Raw genomic sequence first — 17,307 nt, forward strand, 5'->3', positions numbered from 1 at the left:
TTGGTTGTATCTTACATCTTTATACATGTTAATTACTTGCTCACTCCTATTAATAATGGAAATCTGTCACAATACCGACAACTTTTGTTGACCCTCTTCAAATGTGGACTACTGTAGATGTCCTCGGGTCATGCTCATTGCATTGTGGGATGGGTCTCATGTTTCTGAGCCAGTCTGATGTTCTCCACAGGTTTCATCGGCCGTAGTGACAGCGAACTCTCGTATGGAGCCGTTAAGACTTTACTGGGACGCTGAACAGCTGCACACGTATCAGGAATCACACGGTTCAGACGACAGATCCGGAGCGGATCCTCGGACTCTCCTCTCTCGCCCAACCAGAAGTGTGCTGATATTTCTGTTTTTGACATGCTCTTCGCCATGAGTTTCTTATTTCTTTTCTCCGGGCGATGTTTTTAATGCAGCGGATGATGTCGTTGATTTCCTACATGTACCTGAGAAGTGATTCCACAGTCCTTTTAGGTTTTAAAAACAGGGAAAACAACTTTTTTATTGAGCATTCAGTCCCTCCAGGATTTCACAATTTTTTTTGGTGATTTTTGCGATCAAAATGAGTGATTTTGTGGTGGTAATTTCCAAAAATTTGTGAAAAAATGTGTGATTTATATATAAAATTGACCATAATAGTATTCAGTCCTTCCAGAAAAACGCAGAGTTTTTTTGTGATTGTTGCGGGCAAAAATTGATTGATTACGCGGCCCGTTTTCTTTAAAAATGCGATGGAATATGTGGGATATTTATGCAATTTTATGCGATGAAATTGGAGGAATTTGCAAAAATTGAGGGAACTTGCAAAAATTGCGGTTTGATGAAAAAGAGAAAAAAAGTGATTCCCTCAACATCCTGTTAATGTAAGAGTCATTTCTTATTACTTCCTTTGATAAGCAAGGATAATACATCATAGAAAGTGCTGGGAATATTTAATTTCTCATCTTGTTTTATTTCAGACTGTAACAAGTGTAAATAAGGTGTGGCCCCTTTAAGAGCTGCGCGCTCCCTGTTGAACTCTCTGCAGTGTTATATGTGCGCCTCGAACGCCCCGTGTGTGCGGGTAATTTCTGTTTGATGCTACTTCTTATATCTTATGTTGTTTATTAAGTAACGATGTGACGGTAGAACGTGTGACAGACAGTTATACGAGTTCGATTTGTGAGATGTCAATCGTGAGTCTGTCTGGCGTCGCGTAATTGCGTCACTTCATAACGTTCCCATGGAAACGGGGAAATGGCTGCTCTTGTGTGAAGCAAACACAACATTTTTCAACTTTCTGCTAAGATACATGTGACTTTTTTTGCAACGAAAATGCGAGGATTATGAAATTATGCAAACCCCGCATATTTTGCACGGAAATCGACATATTATGCGGCGAAAGTGCGGCGTATTTGACAAAATGCGGCCCCCGCATAAATATGCGGACTTTGGCTGATTTTGCATTGAATTCAGCGATCGCATAATCGCGTTTTTCTGGAGGGACTATTACACACTATTTCTGGAGCATTATTACACACAAAATAGTCCACACTTTCTGCACTTTTCATTTTGACGCTTTCATCCATTGCATTGTTTATCAGTTCATGCGTTCCCTTGGGAATCAAACCCGAGAGCTCGGCATTACTAACGCTAGAAACGTTTTTCAAAATCACAAAAACGTCTTTAAAGAGGACCTGTTATGGCATTTTACAAAGTCTCGACTAGAACAGGTTTTCCTGCTTGAATGTTATGTTCAACGAGTCGGTGTTTCGCAAAAACACAGTTTTAACAAACATTCGCAGAGGTGTGTGTGTGAGCGACAGATCTCGAGCTGCGGTTTGAAGCAGTTTCTTGTTTTCGTGACATGTGGACTCAATAAATCCTGATCTTGAGACACACAAGCAAGCGTTATTAACAAAACATTCAAATGTCATTTACGTCTTTGAGTTGTCAAAATAACTGAGAAAATTGAGAAATATTCCTCTGTGATTTATAGCAAAACACCCAGCGTTAATTCGATCTCAAACAGCTTCATTAACAGTAGTTATTACTACACACGCGCGTGACGTCATTAACCAACGTGATTGAACGATCAATTTGCGACAACATAGTTTCAGGAAACAGTCGAGACTAGCGAGTTCAGAAACACTGACTCTGATATTGAGGAGAACTCTCTTTTTCAGGCTCAAACAGCAACATCACACACACTAAACACGGAGAAAAAGCATAATAGGTCCTCTTTAACCAATAGCAAAAAAGCAAACTTGTCACGCCCACAATACTGACCAATCACAGCGGAGACGTTCCCGACAGGCTCAAGCTGAGCAACAGGACAGCAATAATGGGATTGACTGACTATATTTATGGCTTTTTTTTCCCTCTTTTGTCTCAATATGTGCTCAACGGCGCTCGCTGGTCATGTGATCGAGTTGGGCGTACCCTTTAAACTCCGCCCACTCTACAGGGCGTCCTGTTGCCAAAATATAAACCAAAACATTCAAGAAACTCACAATAATCAGCGTTGCATTTAGTATTTTTGCAACAATGAACACAAATTGTAAAAGCAACACTTTACAATAAGGTTTCATTAGTTAACTACATTAGTATTAATGTTCATTTTAACATTTACTTCCACATTTAATTCAGTTTACGATAAGGTTTCACTTGTTCACATGAACAATGAATAATACTTTTAAATACATTTACTAATACATTATTGAAATCAAAAGTTGTATCTATTAATGTTATTTTTTGGATAACTCATGTTAACAAAATGAATAAATACTCATTGTGAGTTAATACATCCATTAAGAATAACTAATGGGATCTTATTGTAAAGTGTCACCGTACGTTGTGAAAATGAAAAGTATTTGTAAACATTAGTTAACTAACGTAAATATGACTTGTAATAAATATATTGCTCACTGTTAGTTCATACATTAGCTAATGTTTACAAAACACTATTGTAAATGCTACTATTGTACATTTTTATGTTCATATATTATTTATAAATATTTTTAACTGACTTTGATACTGAACACATCGGGCATTAAATGAAACAATCATCCAAAAAAAACAACAACAATAATAATTATATATATATATTTCTGTCTTTCTTTATTCACACGCATCTGTTTTTCTGTGGATCATTCAAAGGGACTTTTTGAGAATTTTAAGCACTTTTCCAGATCAGGAATAACGAGTGTATTTCTGTGGCGACTCGCAGACAGACGTGTTTTCTGAGCATGTGGTGTAACGTACTGTCACTCCTGAACGATGTGTGCAGATTCTGATGTAAAGGAGCCTAATAAAGGATGAGTACACACACACACATCTGTGCGCTTCCTGTCATCTCACACCGCGTGCATGGGCGTCCCGCAGTGCTTGTGCCACAGGTCGATGGCTTTGGTGACGATGGCGTCGGTGTTGTCCTGGGGCAGCTGTAGAAACACGCCAGATCTTTACACACACACACACGTACAGGAGCGTGTTTGTTCAACATCAGATGCAAAGATCAGTTACAGAAAAGGGATTTTCTGGGTCCAATAAAAGGTCTATAAAGATCATTTGTAGCATAGTGTTATAGCGAGGAAAAGACAATATGTAATCATTAAATACTGATTTTAAAAAAATAATTTTTTAGTTAGTGGTTTATTTTTAGAAAAGGAAAATTTATACATTTAATCTTTTGTTAATTTTAGTAAAAGTTTAAGTAATTTTGTTGTTTTTTGTTATGCTTAGAATATTTTAAAATGTGGGTGCATAAACATCAGCCAAAAAGATTGATTACAGAGAAGAGATTTTCTGGGTTTAATATAAAGTCTATAAACATCAAGTGTGGCGTAGTGTTATTTAATATACTGACGAAAATAAAATAATTCCTTGTTTTTTTTATTATTATTTTTTTATTAATTTGAGTTTGTTTTTGTCATGTATTTTAAAATATATAGTTATTTTAAAAAAAGATACATTTTTATTTCAGAATTTTTGGTTAATTTTAGTTAGTGTTTTTGTCATGGATTTTAAAATATTTAATTATAAAAAAATATATTTTTTTGTTGATTTAAGTTAAAGTTTTTTTTAATTTTGTTGTGTTTTTGTTAGGTTTGGAATATTTTAAAATAGTCTTCTAAAAATAAATATATAATATAAAAAAAAACAATTTTGTTTCAGTATTTTTTGTTAATTTCAGTTAAAAGTTTTAGAAATGTTTTTGTTTTCATGTTTAGATTATTTTAAAATATTTGTTTAATTATAAAATATATTTAAAAAAGAAAATCTAAAAAACACATTTTTATTTCATTACTTTTGGTTAATTTTAGTAAGTGTTTTTGTCATGTATTTTAAAATATTTAATTATAAAAACATACATTTTTATTTCACTATTATTTGTTAATTTTAGTTAAAAGTTTTATTAATTTTGTTGTGTTTTTGTCAGGTTTGGAATATTTTAAATTATAAATATATATTATTAATTTTATACATCAATATTAACTTTAGTTCAAAGTTTTAGAAATGTTTTTTTATTTTTTCAAGTTTGGATTATTTTAAAATATTTGTTTAATTATAAAAATATATATAAAATTTTATTTCAGTAATGTTAAAGTTTTTGTAATTGTGTTTGTCATGTTTAGAACTAGAAAATCTAAAAACACATTTATATAAAAAAGTGTGTAACTAATAAATAAAACATTTATTTCAGTATTTTGTTTAAGTTGAGAAATGTTGCTGTTGCTAAAACAAAATGTAATTTCAGCTACTGAAATTTTATTTTAAGTAATATTTTTTTCCCCCCTGGTTTTATAACTCTATAATAACAGTCTATGGGACGAGAGCATTGGAGAATATAAAATATATCATGTCACGGATTAATTAACATGTACTGACCGCAGAACAGTCATTTTCAATAATAACTTTTGCACATATGTAACCGAATGAATACTGTTGTGCTTACGTTAGACAGGAAGTTGTAAACTCCATCCGGGTGACTGATTCCCATCAGCAGGATCTTATAACTGAGCAAAATCTCCACGGCAACAAACACCAGAATCTTACAGGAGCCGCTGATCACTTTATCCCACACCCTGCCGGCCAATCACACGACAGCACAGTCAAGCAGTCAGCCAATCACAACACACCAAAAACTATGAATACTGTAGAACAAGTTATTTATATAAGAGATGAACACTGGACGCTACTCATGCAACATAATGAGGTCATGTGACAGAAGTGAACTACAGTTAAAAATGCATTAAAAGTAAGCCAGAATCAGAGTGATTATAGCGGTGATGGATAGTGTGTGCTGACCTCTGTAGGCTGGACTCCGGCAAACACCCGGCGAAGCAGCGTCTGAACCAGAGGCGGTACGGCAGCGAGTGCAGAGAGCCGGACGCCTTCAGGTGAGCCAGCAGACACGCGTCCTCCTGAGACAGGAAGTGCTCCAGACTCTTCGGCTGCAGGAACAGGAAACACAACACTTCATCTGGACCGCTTTTGTGGAACATTAATGGAGGTTTTCATTAGTTTTGGAGCTCCATTTGTTTAGGACAAAAAAAAATACAAAATCTGTTCTAGATGATTACTGTAGCCTTAACAACAACAAAAATATTATTATTATATAGTATCACTGGTATTATTATAGTCAAAAGTAAAAATATATGTTAAAAATACTGTACTTTCTGCATGGGCACTGAACACTTAAACTAACACAAATTGAAAAAGTAATAATAATAATAACTGTTAATATTAGTGTCAAAATAACAGAAAACCATCATTAAAAACGCATGAAAAAAATCAACAATAAATTTAAAAAACTGTTCTGGATGGTTATTGAACACTAAACAATATTAACTATATATTAACAGAGAATATTAAAGATCATAATAATAATGATAGTTGTTATTTTGGTGTCAAAAAGTAAAAAGCAATAAAAGTACGGTATATTCTGCATGGTTATTAAACACTTCAAATATTACAATTAATAAGCAATACTAATAACAACAACAACTGCTATTATTACAGTCAATTTAACAGAAAAAATAAATTAAAAAATCTGCACGTTATTGAACTCCTAAACCAGAATTAAAAATGCAAATAGAAATAATAATAACTTATATTATTAATGTACTTCAAATTATTAATTTTATTTATACATTTTAGTGTCGAAAATTAACTAAAAATCTGTTACTTGTTAATGTAGCCCTACCTATTAAAGTAGATAGTACCTGAACAATATATTATTAAAAAACATAATATTTAGGGCTGACAAACGATTAATCGCGATTAATCGCATCCAAAATAAAAGTTTGTGTTTACATAATATATGTGGGTGCACTGTGTATATTTATTATTTAATATTTATAAATACACACACACACATGCTTGTATATATTTAAGAAAAAAATATTTTTTATATATAAAATATTTATATTTATATATAATGTAAATTTATATAAATCTATATACAGTATATACATGAAAATATTTCTTAAGCATGTGTGTGTATTTATATATATATATATATATATTATAATTATACACAGAGCACCCACATATATTATGTAAACACAAACTTTTATTTTGGATGCGATTAATCGTTTGACAGCCCTAATAATATTCAATAATTGTAGTAATTATTATACAATTAATGATTTTTTTACAATTATTATACAATTAATGATTTTTTTGTGTGTGTGTGTCAAACAATCATTAATAAATAATAATAAATATTAAACGATTAGTTCAATTCTGTCAGTCATTACTCTTTCTTTCTAACAGTAATTGAACTTTCCTTCATCTTTGGATAATTGTGAACACATAAAGTGTTCTCGCCGCTTGATAATCTTAAGGTTGAGCCGCTGTCGTCACTCGCACTATTTTAACGATGTCTTTAATAACTTTCTGTTCCGGCAAGTTTCAATTACAATAGAAGCCTATGGAGGAGCGAGACAGCTCTCAGATTTAATCACAAATATCTGAAGATGAAGGAAAGTCTGACGGGTTGAACAACACGAGGGAGAGAGTTCTCGGTGAGGTCCGCATGTACCAGATGAGGGATGGAGTCTCCAAACTTGAGCTTGAACTGGTTGAGGAAGCAGCGCACCAGCCAATAGCAGTCCACCGGGTCGTCCACGATCTCCTCCATCGCTCGGCTGATGGCCAGGAAGTTCTCGTCCTCGTCGTCCTGGAAGACACACACACACACGCCTGAGACATGAGGCATGTAAAGGTGTGTGTGAGTGTGTGTATAGGTGTGTGTGTGGACTCTCTCACCGCAGGCCTGGGCTCGCTGCGCCGGGGCAGCCTCTGGTTCTCCAGCTGGTACATGCGCAGGTAAAGCTCGGTCGGCGGAGTGTGTGTGTGTGTGAAGCGCATGGCCGTCAGAGCGGAGCTGATGTCCTGGAACTGCTGGAGGCGACAGCGGGACACCAGCGCGTGAGAGTCGCTGTGGGGGGGCAGGATACCTGAGGACACGACACACACTCACACTCACTACTTCATCATTATTACTCTGTCATGCAGAGATCAATAAACATGCAGAATTATTACTTTAATAATAATTATTGCTATTGCTTCATTATTTACTTATTTATTCTAATTATGTTAGTGTGTGTGTGTGTTTAACCCCCTCAAATTTCCACCCAGCCCTTCTAAAAATGTGTGTTTAACCCCGTAGGAGTGTGTGACGTATAGAAATGATGGCAATTTCAAAACACTGCTTCATGAAGCTACGAAGCCTTTACGAATCTTTTGTCCTGAATCAGTGTTTCGGAGTGTGTATCAAACTGTGTATCAAAACATGATTGTTGGTTAAAGGAGTAGTTCACTTTTGAAAAAACTTTTGCTGATAATTTACTCGCCCCCATGTCATCCAAGATGTCCATGTCTTTCTTTCTTCAGTCGAAAAGAAATGAAGGTTTTTGATGAAAACATTCCAGGATTTTCTCCATATAATGGACTTCAATGGGGACCAAACGGTTCAAGGTCCAAATGAGAGTTTCAGTGCAAACTGTTCAAAGGGCTTTAAACGACACCAGACGATGAATAAGGGTCTTATCAAGCGAAACAATCGGTTATTTCAAAACTTATTACGTCACGTAATATGTAATTACGTTCAAAAGGTCACGGGCGACGTAGCCGGAAGTACAGAATCAAAATCGTCCGACATCGTTGTTTTACCTTTTAATTCCTTTTTTCGTAAACGGCGTTTGAGTTAGTTTGCACGTTCAACCTATGCGTTCAACTTGTAAACACTGACTCTGTACTTCCGGCTACGTCGCCCGTGACCTTTTGAGCGTAATTACGTATTACGTGACGTTACACACGCGCCTCACAGAATAGAGCAAGGCTAGCATTTGTCCTTAGAAAAGTTACATTTTGGAATAAGTTTTGAAATAACTGATCGTTTCGCATGATAAGACCCTTATTCATCGTCTGATATCGTTTAAAGACATTTGAACAGTTTGCACTGAAACTCTCATTTGGACCTTGAACCGTTTGGTTCCCATTGAAGTCCATTATATGGAGAAAATCCTGGAATGTTTTCATAAAAAACCTTAATTTCTTTTCCACTGAAGAAAGAAAGACATGGACATCTTGGATGGCATGGGGGCGAGTAAATTATCAGCAAAAGTTTTTTCAAAAGTGAACTAATCCTTTAAACTCAAAAACATAAGTTACCTGGTTGCCTTTAAATTTTGAGTTCATTGAAAAAAATACAATGAAGGAAATTGGTTTAATTAATAGAAACTCAAAATATGATGTTATCTGAACTACATTATGTAAGTTGATTTGACCAAAGATAAAGTTATATTAACAGTGCATCACGTGATTTCAGCAGGCTTCATTACACATCTTTTCGAAATTTCAATGGTTCACCGTTGGGAGCGATGACCTCTGTCTACCCATGATTCATGAATAATATGTATATTTTTAATCATACGCTCATGTTCTCACCCAGTAAGACTTTCCAGACGTGGATCCGGTACATGGAGGGCAGCGGAAACCTCTGACTGAACGTGCTCAGCTTCTCCACATCTGAAACACCACACACACACACACACACACCGTCAACATGCGCACAGCTCTCGCATTCTATGAGAGTCAGCAATATTTAATATCATGAAATTATCAGTTTTGCATGTTTATGTGTAGAATCAAGTCATAATAAAGAATGGCCTATGATAACAATAATGATAATAATTGTTATTTTTATAGTCAAAAATGGATGTTCTGGATGTTGCTTTTAGAAAAATAATAATAATAATAAAAACTTAAAAAATCTGTCGTGTGGTAATTTAACTCTTAAACCAACATTAAAAATGAACACAAAATAAAATAATACAAATACTAATAATAACTGTTATTATTAGTGTCAAAAATAACAGGAAAAAATAAACATCAACATTAAAAATAATTATTATTATTACAATTGCTATTTATCATAGTGTCAAATAGGAAAAATTTATATCAATAATGTACGTTGTTGAACACTTAAACCAACATTACAAATATAATAAAGTAATAATAATGATAATAGTAAGAAGAATAACTTAAACTTTTATTATTACAGTCAGAATGAGAGAAAAAAAAACTGTTCTGTTAATTTAACACTAACACCAACATTATAATTATTAATATTTTTACTTTTTATACTGTCAAAAATACTAAAAATCAATAAACAATTATGTAATGTTCTGCGTGGTTATTGAACACTTAAAACAACATAAAAAGTATTTAAAAAATTAAAAAAGTCATAACAATAACTGTTATTATTACAGTCAAAATAACAGAAAAAAACTGTTTAAACCACAATTAGAAATGCATGAAAAATGATTCATTAAAAAATAATAACAGTTTAGATTAATGTCTAAAAAATAACAAAAAAATTTAAAAACAGTTCTGCGTGGTTATTGAACACTTACACCAACATTTAAAATAATTAAAAAATTATTATTATTACTTTTACAGTGTCAAAAAATTAAAATAATGTTCAATGTCTTCAATGGGGTGGTTCTTGAACAAATACAAGATTAAAAAAAATTTAAATAAATAATAAAATAATAATAATAACAGTTGTTATTATTACAGTCAAAATAAGTTTATTGTTTAATGAACTCTTAAACCTCAATTAAAAAAGCATGAAAAATGAATAATAAAAATACCAATAACTGTTGTTATTATTAGTGTTAATAAGTAAAACTGTTCTCCATGGTATTTAAACACTAAAAACAATCATAAGAAATATTATTATTATAATTATTAATAATAGCTCACCCAGGGGATTGTCCTTCAGCACGATCTCCAGCGATTTCTTCTCCTCCACTCCTCTGAATCCCACTTTCTCATAATACGCGGAGCGGAAGTTCCTCTGAGGATCTTCAGCCATGATCAAGCTGGAACAGAACAACAACACTTTATTAATCATAATGAGTATTAATCATAATAACTATGGTAGATCAGATCAGTGTCACAGCTGCTAGTATAATGGTATTATTTTACATTTCCTTCAGAATACCACCACGACCACGAAGTTAGCTTAACGTTTGACATTCGGTCATTCAAACTATCTGTGCCCATTTCATGTTCTCAGCTCAAACCAACTCAGATATACATAAACAAATCCACTATAAGTATTATCTCAAGAAATACAACACATTAATTAGCCCTATAAATCAATTCAATAACTTAGCCAAATGACATTATGATATCAAACTAATAGTAAAATGCAACCACTTCCTTTTATTGCATAAGGCTCCATTTTTCAAGCAATTAAAACAAGCTTTATAAAAATTACCAGTATAATAATCTGGAAAAATAAACCTTGTGCATTATAGAGAATAATAATTTGAAAATACTTTAAAGCTGGATTGATACCTTTAGGTCAAACGGTGTTGTAGTTTAATTTATTTACAGTAGGCTAATACACACATTTAAAGTTGAAAAATATTAACGTTATCAAACATATGAAATGCCAATTCCAAAAACGGAGCTTTGTGCAATAAAAGGGATATTTTTCTATTTGTTTTATATCATCAAAATTTTTAATTAGAATTATAGGGCTAATTAATATGTTCTTGAAATTAAGGCTTGTGCTGCAAAGGACATTTGTTTATGTAACGTTATATCTGAGTTGCTTTAGACTGAAAACATAAAATGTACAAATAGTTAAATTGGTGTGAAACCGAACGAGTGTCAAACGTTAAACTAACGAAAGGTAAAGATAGTTATACTGTGGTGGTGTTGAAGTAGAACACTAATATTTCCAAAAAAATACAAGGTACGACAGTTATTATCTATGGTAAAACCATGGTAAACTGATGTGAGACAGGTCTGATATGTTCATCATAGAAATACAACGTGTTAAGACGCAAAACTTACATGTTTAAAAATCACAGTTCATTCCGCAGAACTCACCAGGCCTCAGTCTCATCCGCGGTGTTTCCTGAGCAGAGGCCCAAGGAGTGATTCACCGATCCCCCGTCACATTCAGCTCACATTCAAACCGCAGGAGCAGGATTGTCATCTTCAGATATTCATAGGGACACTGTGAATGAGTCTGCCTGGATCTGCAGTCCTGTGTTTGCAGCTTTCTGCCCTCGGAAGTGAATCACGTCCTCGTGTTGTTGTACTACCGCCCGTGTCGGCGGGGGGCGCTCGTTAGTGATGACGTCACTTTGTAGGACAACTCGGAAGCTAGCGTTGCACCGAAAAGCAATGCATTTTCCCCATAGACTTTTGGAAAATCGTAAAAAATAAGATCTGTGTTTAAACAAAGAGTTGTGACCCTTACACGTTTTGTCTATCAAGATAATCTTTACAAGTTAATCCAAAATTTATACATTTTGAAGCCTATATAAAGATTTTAAAAAAACACAATCAGACACAATAAATATAATAAAAAAACATAAGCAGGTTATAACTGTGTGTTCTATGTCATAGATCAAAACGTGAAAATATTTAGAGGCTCTGTTCACCACAGACCTTATTTCAGGCGATTTAGCAAAACCCCATTCAACAATCCTTTGACAGAGCGAGGGAACCGTAGTGCTAAAATGCTAACTCACTTCCGCGTTTCGGCCTACAGAGTGACGTCGTCACTTCGGCACTCTATTGAACTTTCAAAATTAGAGATTTTTTTCTTATTAATGCAAAGGTATCAAAAATATAAGTATATAGCAAAAGTGTAACAATTACATGCAACGAAAGGACAAAGAAACCAAAGCATCACATGCATAGCCTGTGTATGCTACTCATTAGGCTACACTGTGTAACTCTTTTAGTTTATTCTTAGCTAAAAACACTTAGTTCTTTCAAAAATATATGTGCTCATTAATGCATATTTACTTCGTTCAAGTAATAAAGTATTCTCGAGAGTGTATAGTATGCCATTGAAAATACATACGGGTAGGGGTTCTAATGTCGGTCGCCATGTTGCCCCTCCATCTTGAAAGTACATTAGCCAAAGAGGGACATACCTGTTAATTCAAGCTTCGCCTTTCGCGTTTACGTTTGAATTAACACTCATGGACGAGGTCGAACTGGAAACCATGTTAATCTTGGACTACATTGGCCACCGTATATACCCTTACACCGCTAGATGGGGTGTAAAAAAAACACAGAACAGAAATCTTTAATGAATTAAATGAAAAAGTTAAAATCAGTTTATTGTCTTTATGAGTTTGAGATTCTTAGATGATGAAATGCTTTGGATGTACTGTTGAACCTCTCTTCTAAAAACAAATAAAGGAAGCCCAGCAATCAATTTTGCGTCTTATAGTCGTCAAAACATAGCCCAGACGTTTAGGCTAAAACAAGGCTAAATTTGGGGTGTCAGTGAAAATCTAATAGACGTCAAACCATAACCCAAGTATAGACTATAGTCAACAATTAGATGACTATTGAACGACTACATTTATACGTCTAATAGACAGTGCATAAGGGTCATACACCAGCAAACAGCAGAGACGATCAGGCAAAATATGTGTGATATCATATCAAACCAGCATTTGAGTCCAGTTGAATATCAAGAACAGCGGATAACATAAATAATGAACAATGCTGATCCATGCATGCATAATATTTCTTATGTAATGCCCAGAAACATTAACAGGATATGTGCACAGCAAGTGATACTGTAATATAACTTTTATTGAAATACATATAGACACACTGCAGCAAATAATAAATGCATCTCAAATGTCTAAAATGTCAATTTTCTCTAGCTGTATAAACAATTAAAATAGTTTGAACTTACCAACCCACCACCAGCATAATAATATTAACTAATATTTTTTTAATTTCCCCTCTCTTCCTTAACACGTTCTTTACCTCATAAAATGTCTAAATTATGCATCATACTTTACATAAACTTGTGATTTTTTTCTAAAAGATCTCAAGACAAGATTTGTGATATTTGAGTTCAGAGAATCAGTTAAAGCAGTTAAATCATACAATTCAATATTACATAAACATGATTTGGTAAACGTTGCATCATTATTGTGCAGTCTTTTAGCCTGATGGGAAAGTTTCTCTCTCTCTCTCTCTCTCTCTCTCTCTCTCTCAGTCTTTAGTCACTGTTGAGCATTTCCAGGGTCAATGCACATGTGTTTATGTGATAATCCATGAACTCTGCCGAGAAAAGGGAATAAAATCTTTTACTGAGACATTTCGAACACAATCAAATTGTACTGAATATACCAAATAATACCAAATATGAAACATTGGTCACACGAAAGAAGTATTTTCATGTTAACTAATGAACATTATTGTCAAGTGTTACCGAAACATTGAATAGTCTTAAATATGAAGCATGCTTGACTTACAGCATCAGATACTTTACTTCATGTGTACGTGATGTTGAAGGCAACGGGTCCTCTGATATTAAAGCCGAGGTAGAAAGACACCTCGCCTTGTTTGTAGACACTGGCCGGTTTGTGAGGAGTGACTTGAATCTGTTTCCCGTCTCTAATAGCAAACACTTTTTGTTTCTCCTCGACCGTCCCGCTGATCCGCTTGAGACGATTAACTCCTCCTTTTTCTAACAGGAGCTCCAACTCGCCAGGAGAATCATCCGGATGTAGTTGTGAGCTGTGAACCAGTCTCTGCAAACCAGTCCCTTCCCCAAAGAAAAGCAAAGGCACCAGGTAGCGTCCGCGGAGGTATTTCTGATAGTTCTTCTCATATGAATCGCGCATATATCGGACACATTTGATCAGGTCTGGAGGGTTTGGGATTCTCGTCTGTGCCTCATCAAACCAAAAGAGCAGAAGAATCAAGAGGTAAAACTCTGGGTTTCTGCGTTCCTCTTTGCTCCGCCAGACTGTCTTTAAGCTGGCCTGGAGCTCCTCGACTTTCTCAGACTGCTCATCAAACACACTGATTGAAGAGTGCAGGTAAAACTCTGGGTCTCTGCGTTCCTCTTTGCTCAGCCAGAGTTTCTGCAAGCTGGCCTGGAGCTCCTCGACTTTCTCAGACTGCTCATCAAACACACTCAGGATGATGTTGGCGGAAACGTAGAGAATGTTCTGGGTTTCGTCATCAGATTGTGGATTTTGAAATGCACTCAGATTTCGTTTAAGCACACTAATATCAGGTTTGGGGAAGTGAAGTAGTCCGGCAAAAGACTTCATTTTTTTCTCATTCAGGCTGTCTTCACGAGTCGGCGTTTCAAAGTATTGCTTGTAGCACTCTTCAATGTCATCATGAAGGTAGTTCGGGTCATGTTTATTGATCCTTGGTCTTGAGAATGCCAGGTACCATTCAAAGAAATCATATCTCTCCTCGACGTCACCTCTGTGACGACCGATGAATCCACTGTATTTTTGTTCGAGAGGGTTTTTTGCACTTAAATCATAAATGTCCTTGCAAACCTGGAGATATCCGAAGTAGCCCCTGTTATTGAAACTGGAGATGTCTTCTGATTCGTCTTCTGCTGCTTCTCCTTCCTCTTTAAATGCTTTGATGGCAGAGTTTGCAATATGCACAACCGTGTCTGTGTTTTCTGCAAGAATGGTCCGCAAGTGGTTTTTGTGAACTTGTCCGAGTGTATCCATGATGTGAGATTTTTTGGGCGCTCTGTCAATGGCCTTTTTTGCCCAGATTTCTGCCTCATCAAATTTGTTTACCTCAATGTAATAGAAACGTGCAAGTGTTTGAGGATAGACAGGGTCATTGGTGAACAAACCTGAACCTAGCTCCAACAAACAAATGCATTTCGTGCGATCCATCTTGAGGCGATGAATCAGTCTGGAAAACCTGTGTTTTTCCGGGTCGTCCCTTTTGATTAACAATCTCTTGCAAATTCGCATGTACTCTCCCTCCTTTCCTCTGACCATGTTTCGCAAGAAGTCGGAAGCGATGTTAAATCTTGTCAGTTTGTGCTCGGTGAGCATATTTACACACGCATCCGCAATCATTGGATGTGCCATGCGTATGCAGTCGGTTTTTGGTTTTCCTTCTGAGAATATGACTATGAGATTCATGAAAGGCTTCATTATCGTTTCCAGTGGGAGGTTAGCCTCATCGGAGGGACGGTCTGTTTGTGCGGTGAATTCCTCGCACGAAAGCTTCGACAAGTGTGAGCCTGGGACGTATGAGTTTATCAAAGCCAAAAAGCCGAGAAGTCTTGTGCTTTTGGACCTTGGATTCTTTTGAACATATTCCTTCATTTCTGCTGTGATCAGTTTCTCGGCGTCCTCCTTCCGGAAACCTCCCTGCATCATGTTGAAGGCATGGAAGGTCTCTGACTTTGTCTTGTATTTCTCCTTCAGCTCCTGTTTTTTTTGATCAAACCTCTTTTTCTCGCTTGGAGAGAGCATCATTGTAATCTCCACATTGCCTGTCGCTCGAACAGTTGTAGTTCGACAGTGTAAAATGATCACAGCTGGGGTGTCTGTGATGACGTCCCTGTCACGCATTTCACCAATCAGGTTGTCCCAGAGAGAGTTCTTGATTGGCTGATCATTGCCAGAGTCTTCCTTGGTGTCCAGCAAAAGCAGCACGGTTTTCTGATCGTGTTTTGCATGTTGTTCATTAGACAGGAGAAAAAGGTCCACCACTTGTTTCGGCAGCTTTTTATCGTCTAAATCTGACTGGATGACTTTGGCACATCTGAGGTCTTTGTGGAAATGCCAAAGCACCTGCATGGCGAGGGTTGAGCCTCCACTGCCAGGCTGGTACGGTAAAGAAACTTCCGAGATCAGACACCTTTTCCTTTTCTTCCTCTCAATTAACTGAATTAAATCTGTAAAGCAATCCCTTTCCACAAACGGTGAGCTCTCTGGTGTGCTGAAGCTCAGCCACTGTGGAGGCGCTCCTTTAAGAAAATCAGTCTCAAGCTTCATGAAGTCAATCGCTGAGTCTCCAGTCTCAAACATATCGGACCACACAACGTCGAGGCATGATAGTGAATCTCTGAGGTTAGTTGGAATTGCGGTTGCATCCCTCTTTTCAGAGCTGGTTTCGAATGAAGGAATGGTGTACATTATTAGTTTTATTTATGCTTTTTCTGTCCAATTAGAATGGGGATATTTGTGTGAGGAGTGTTTCAAACTGGTTATTAGTCCTTATTATGAGTCCTTATTCCAGAGCCACGGAGAAGGAGATCAAGATACCTAGCAGAATAAAGACATAATGGCTGAAGGAGAACAAAACAACCAGAAATGGAGTAAAATCACTTTGACATGGTCTTAGATAAGGTTTTTAGGTTCCACAAATGAGCTCTATTTTTTGTTTTTTGTTTTATGTATTAATAACAATCTAGAGTAGTACAATTCTCAAGTATAGGATATAATGGTGGTATAATCAGAATGATTCATCAGCAGACACCTTTTTCAAAACCGAAACCAAGCTTTTTTCATTTTATTATAAGCCAGTCTCCTGCCTCATTGCAATATTCCCTGACTAACTTTCAAAGCAAACCTACACACTTCCAAGTATGTGCTTCACAACATGAATAACAATAAAATTATAGCTATAATGACAAAAACGTTAAAAAAAATGTACATTTTATTTAAAAATTAAAAATATTTGACCTATTAAAGGAGAACTCAGGCACAAAATTAAGCTTTGGTGTAATTACACATTTTTACCTAGTCAACCGTTAGCCTATCTGAGATTTGTTTTCATGATTGCCGAATGTAAATAGTTTTATCTCTAAAAACAGTTTAGCCTATAACGCTAGTATAATGCTAGTAAATGGGGCATAGAGTAATGACAAATAAAATACAGTTTAATAAGAAGATATTTTATACACACAGTCAACTTCGCGAATACAGGAAGAAGCCATCTGTGAAAAATAGTCTCTACCAATCGATGTAC

At 35.5% G+C, this 17,307-nt stretch overlaps 3 protein-coding genes across 7 annotated transcripts in view; 1 reads left to right on the forward strand and 2 right to left on the reverse strand.

Annotated features, from left to right (window-relative positions):
- phactr1 (phosphatase and actin regulator 1) overlaps positions 1 to 3,340 on the forward strand; it is a 68,336-nt gene extending 64,996 nt beyond the window's left edge. For all 3 annotated transcript variants that reach the window (XM_089118963.1, XM_089118961.1, XM_089118962.1), the window contains exon 13: positions 191 to 3,340. In XM_089118963.1, coding sequence (XP_088975089.1) covers positions 191 to 206 — 16 coding nt within the window. In that variant the 3' untranslated portion in view covers positions 207 to 3,340. The remainder of the gene's footprint in view (positions 1 to 190) is intronic.
- tbc1d7 (TBC1 domain family, member 7) lies at positions 3,080 to 11,674 on the reverse strand. Of its 3 annotated transcripts, none has more exons than XM_039690108.2 (8): positions 11,368 to 11,674; positions 10,264 to 10,382; positions 8,944 to 9,024; positions 7,261 to 7,451; positions 7,034 to 7,171; positions 5,296 to 5,441; positions 4,943 to 5,072; positions 3,080 to 3,447 (listed from the first exon to the last, which is right to left on the reverse strand). In XM_039690108.2, the coding sequence occupies exons 2-8, from the start codon at positions 10,373 to 10,375 to the stop codon at positions 3,337 to 3,339; spliced, it is 909 nt and encodes a 302-aa protein (XP_039546042.1). In that variant the 5' UTR covers positions 10,376 to 10,382; positions 11,368 to 11,674; the 3' UTR covers positions 3,080 to 3,336. The 3 variants fall into 3 exon arrangements, with proteins under 3 accessions (XP_039546042.1, XP_039546039.1, XP_039546043.1); XM_039690105.2 differs by having other exon boundaries at positions 11,404 to 11,669; XM_039690109.2 differs by having other exon boundaries at positions 3,080 to 3,428; positions 11,404 to 11,663.
- A 1,445-nt stretch (positions 11,675 to 13,119) lies between these two features.
- LOC120492029 (sterile alpha motif domain-containing protein 9-like) lies at positions 13,120 to 17,058 on the reverse strand. The gene is made up of 2 exons (XM_039690104.2): positions 13,812 to 17,058; positions 13,120 to 13,617 (listed from the first exon to the last, which is right to left on the reverse strand). The coding sequence occupies exon 1, from the start codon at positions 16,470 to 16,472 to the stop codon at positions 13,830 to 13,832; it is 2,643 nt and encodes an 880-aa protein (XP_039546038.2). The 5' UTR covers positions 16,473 to 17,058; the 3' UTR covers positions 13,120 to 13,617; positions 13,812 to 13,829.
- Positions 17,059 to 17,307: the final 249 nt, after the last annotated feature.

The sequence above is a fragment of the Pimephales promelas genome, chromosome 13 (genome assembly GCF_988280905.1).
Source record: "Pimephales promelas chromosome 13, fPimPro1.hap1.1, whole genome shotgun sequence".
In the NCBI taxonomy this organism is placed as follows: Eukaryota; Metazoa; Chordata; class Actinopteri; order Cypriniformes; family Leuciscidae; genus Pimephales; species Pimephales promelas.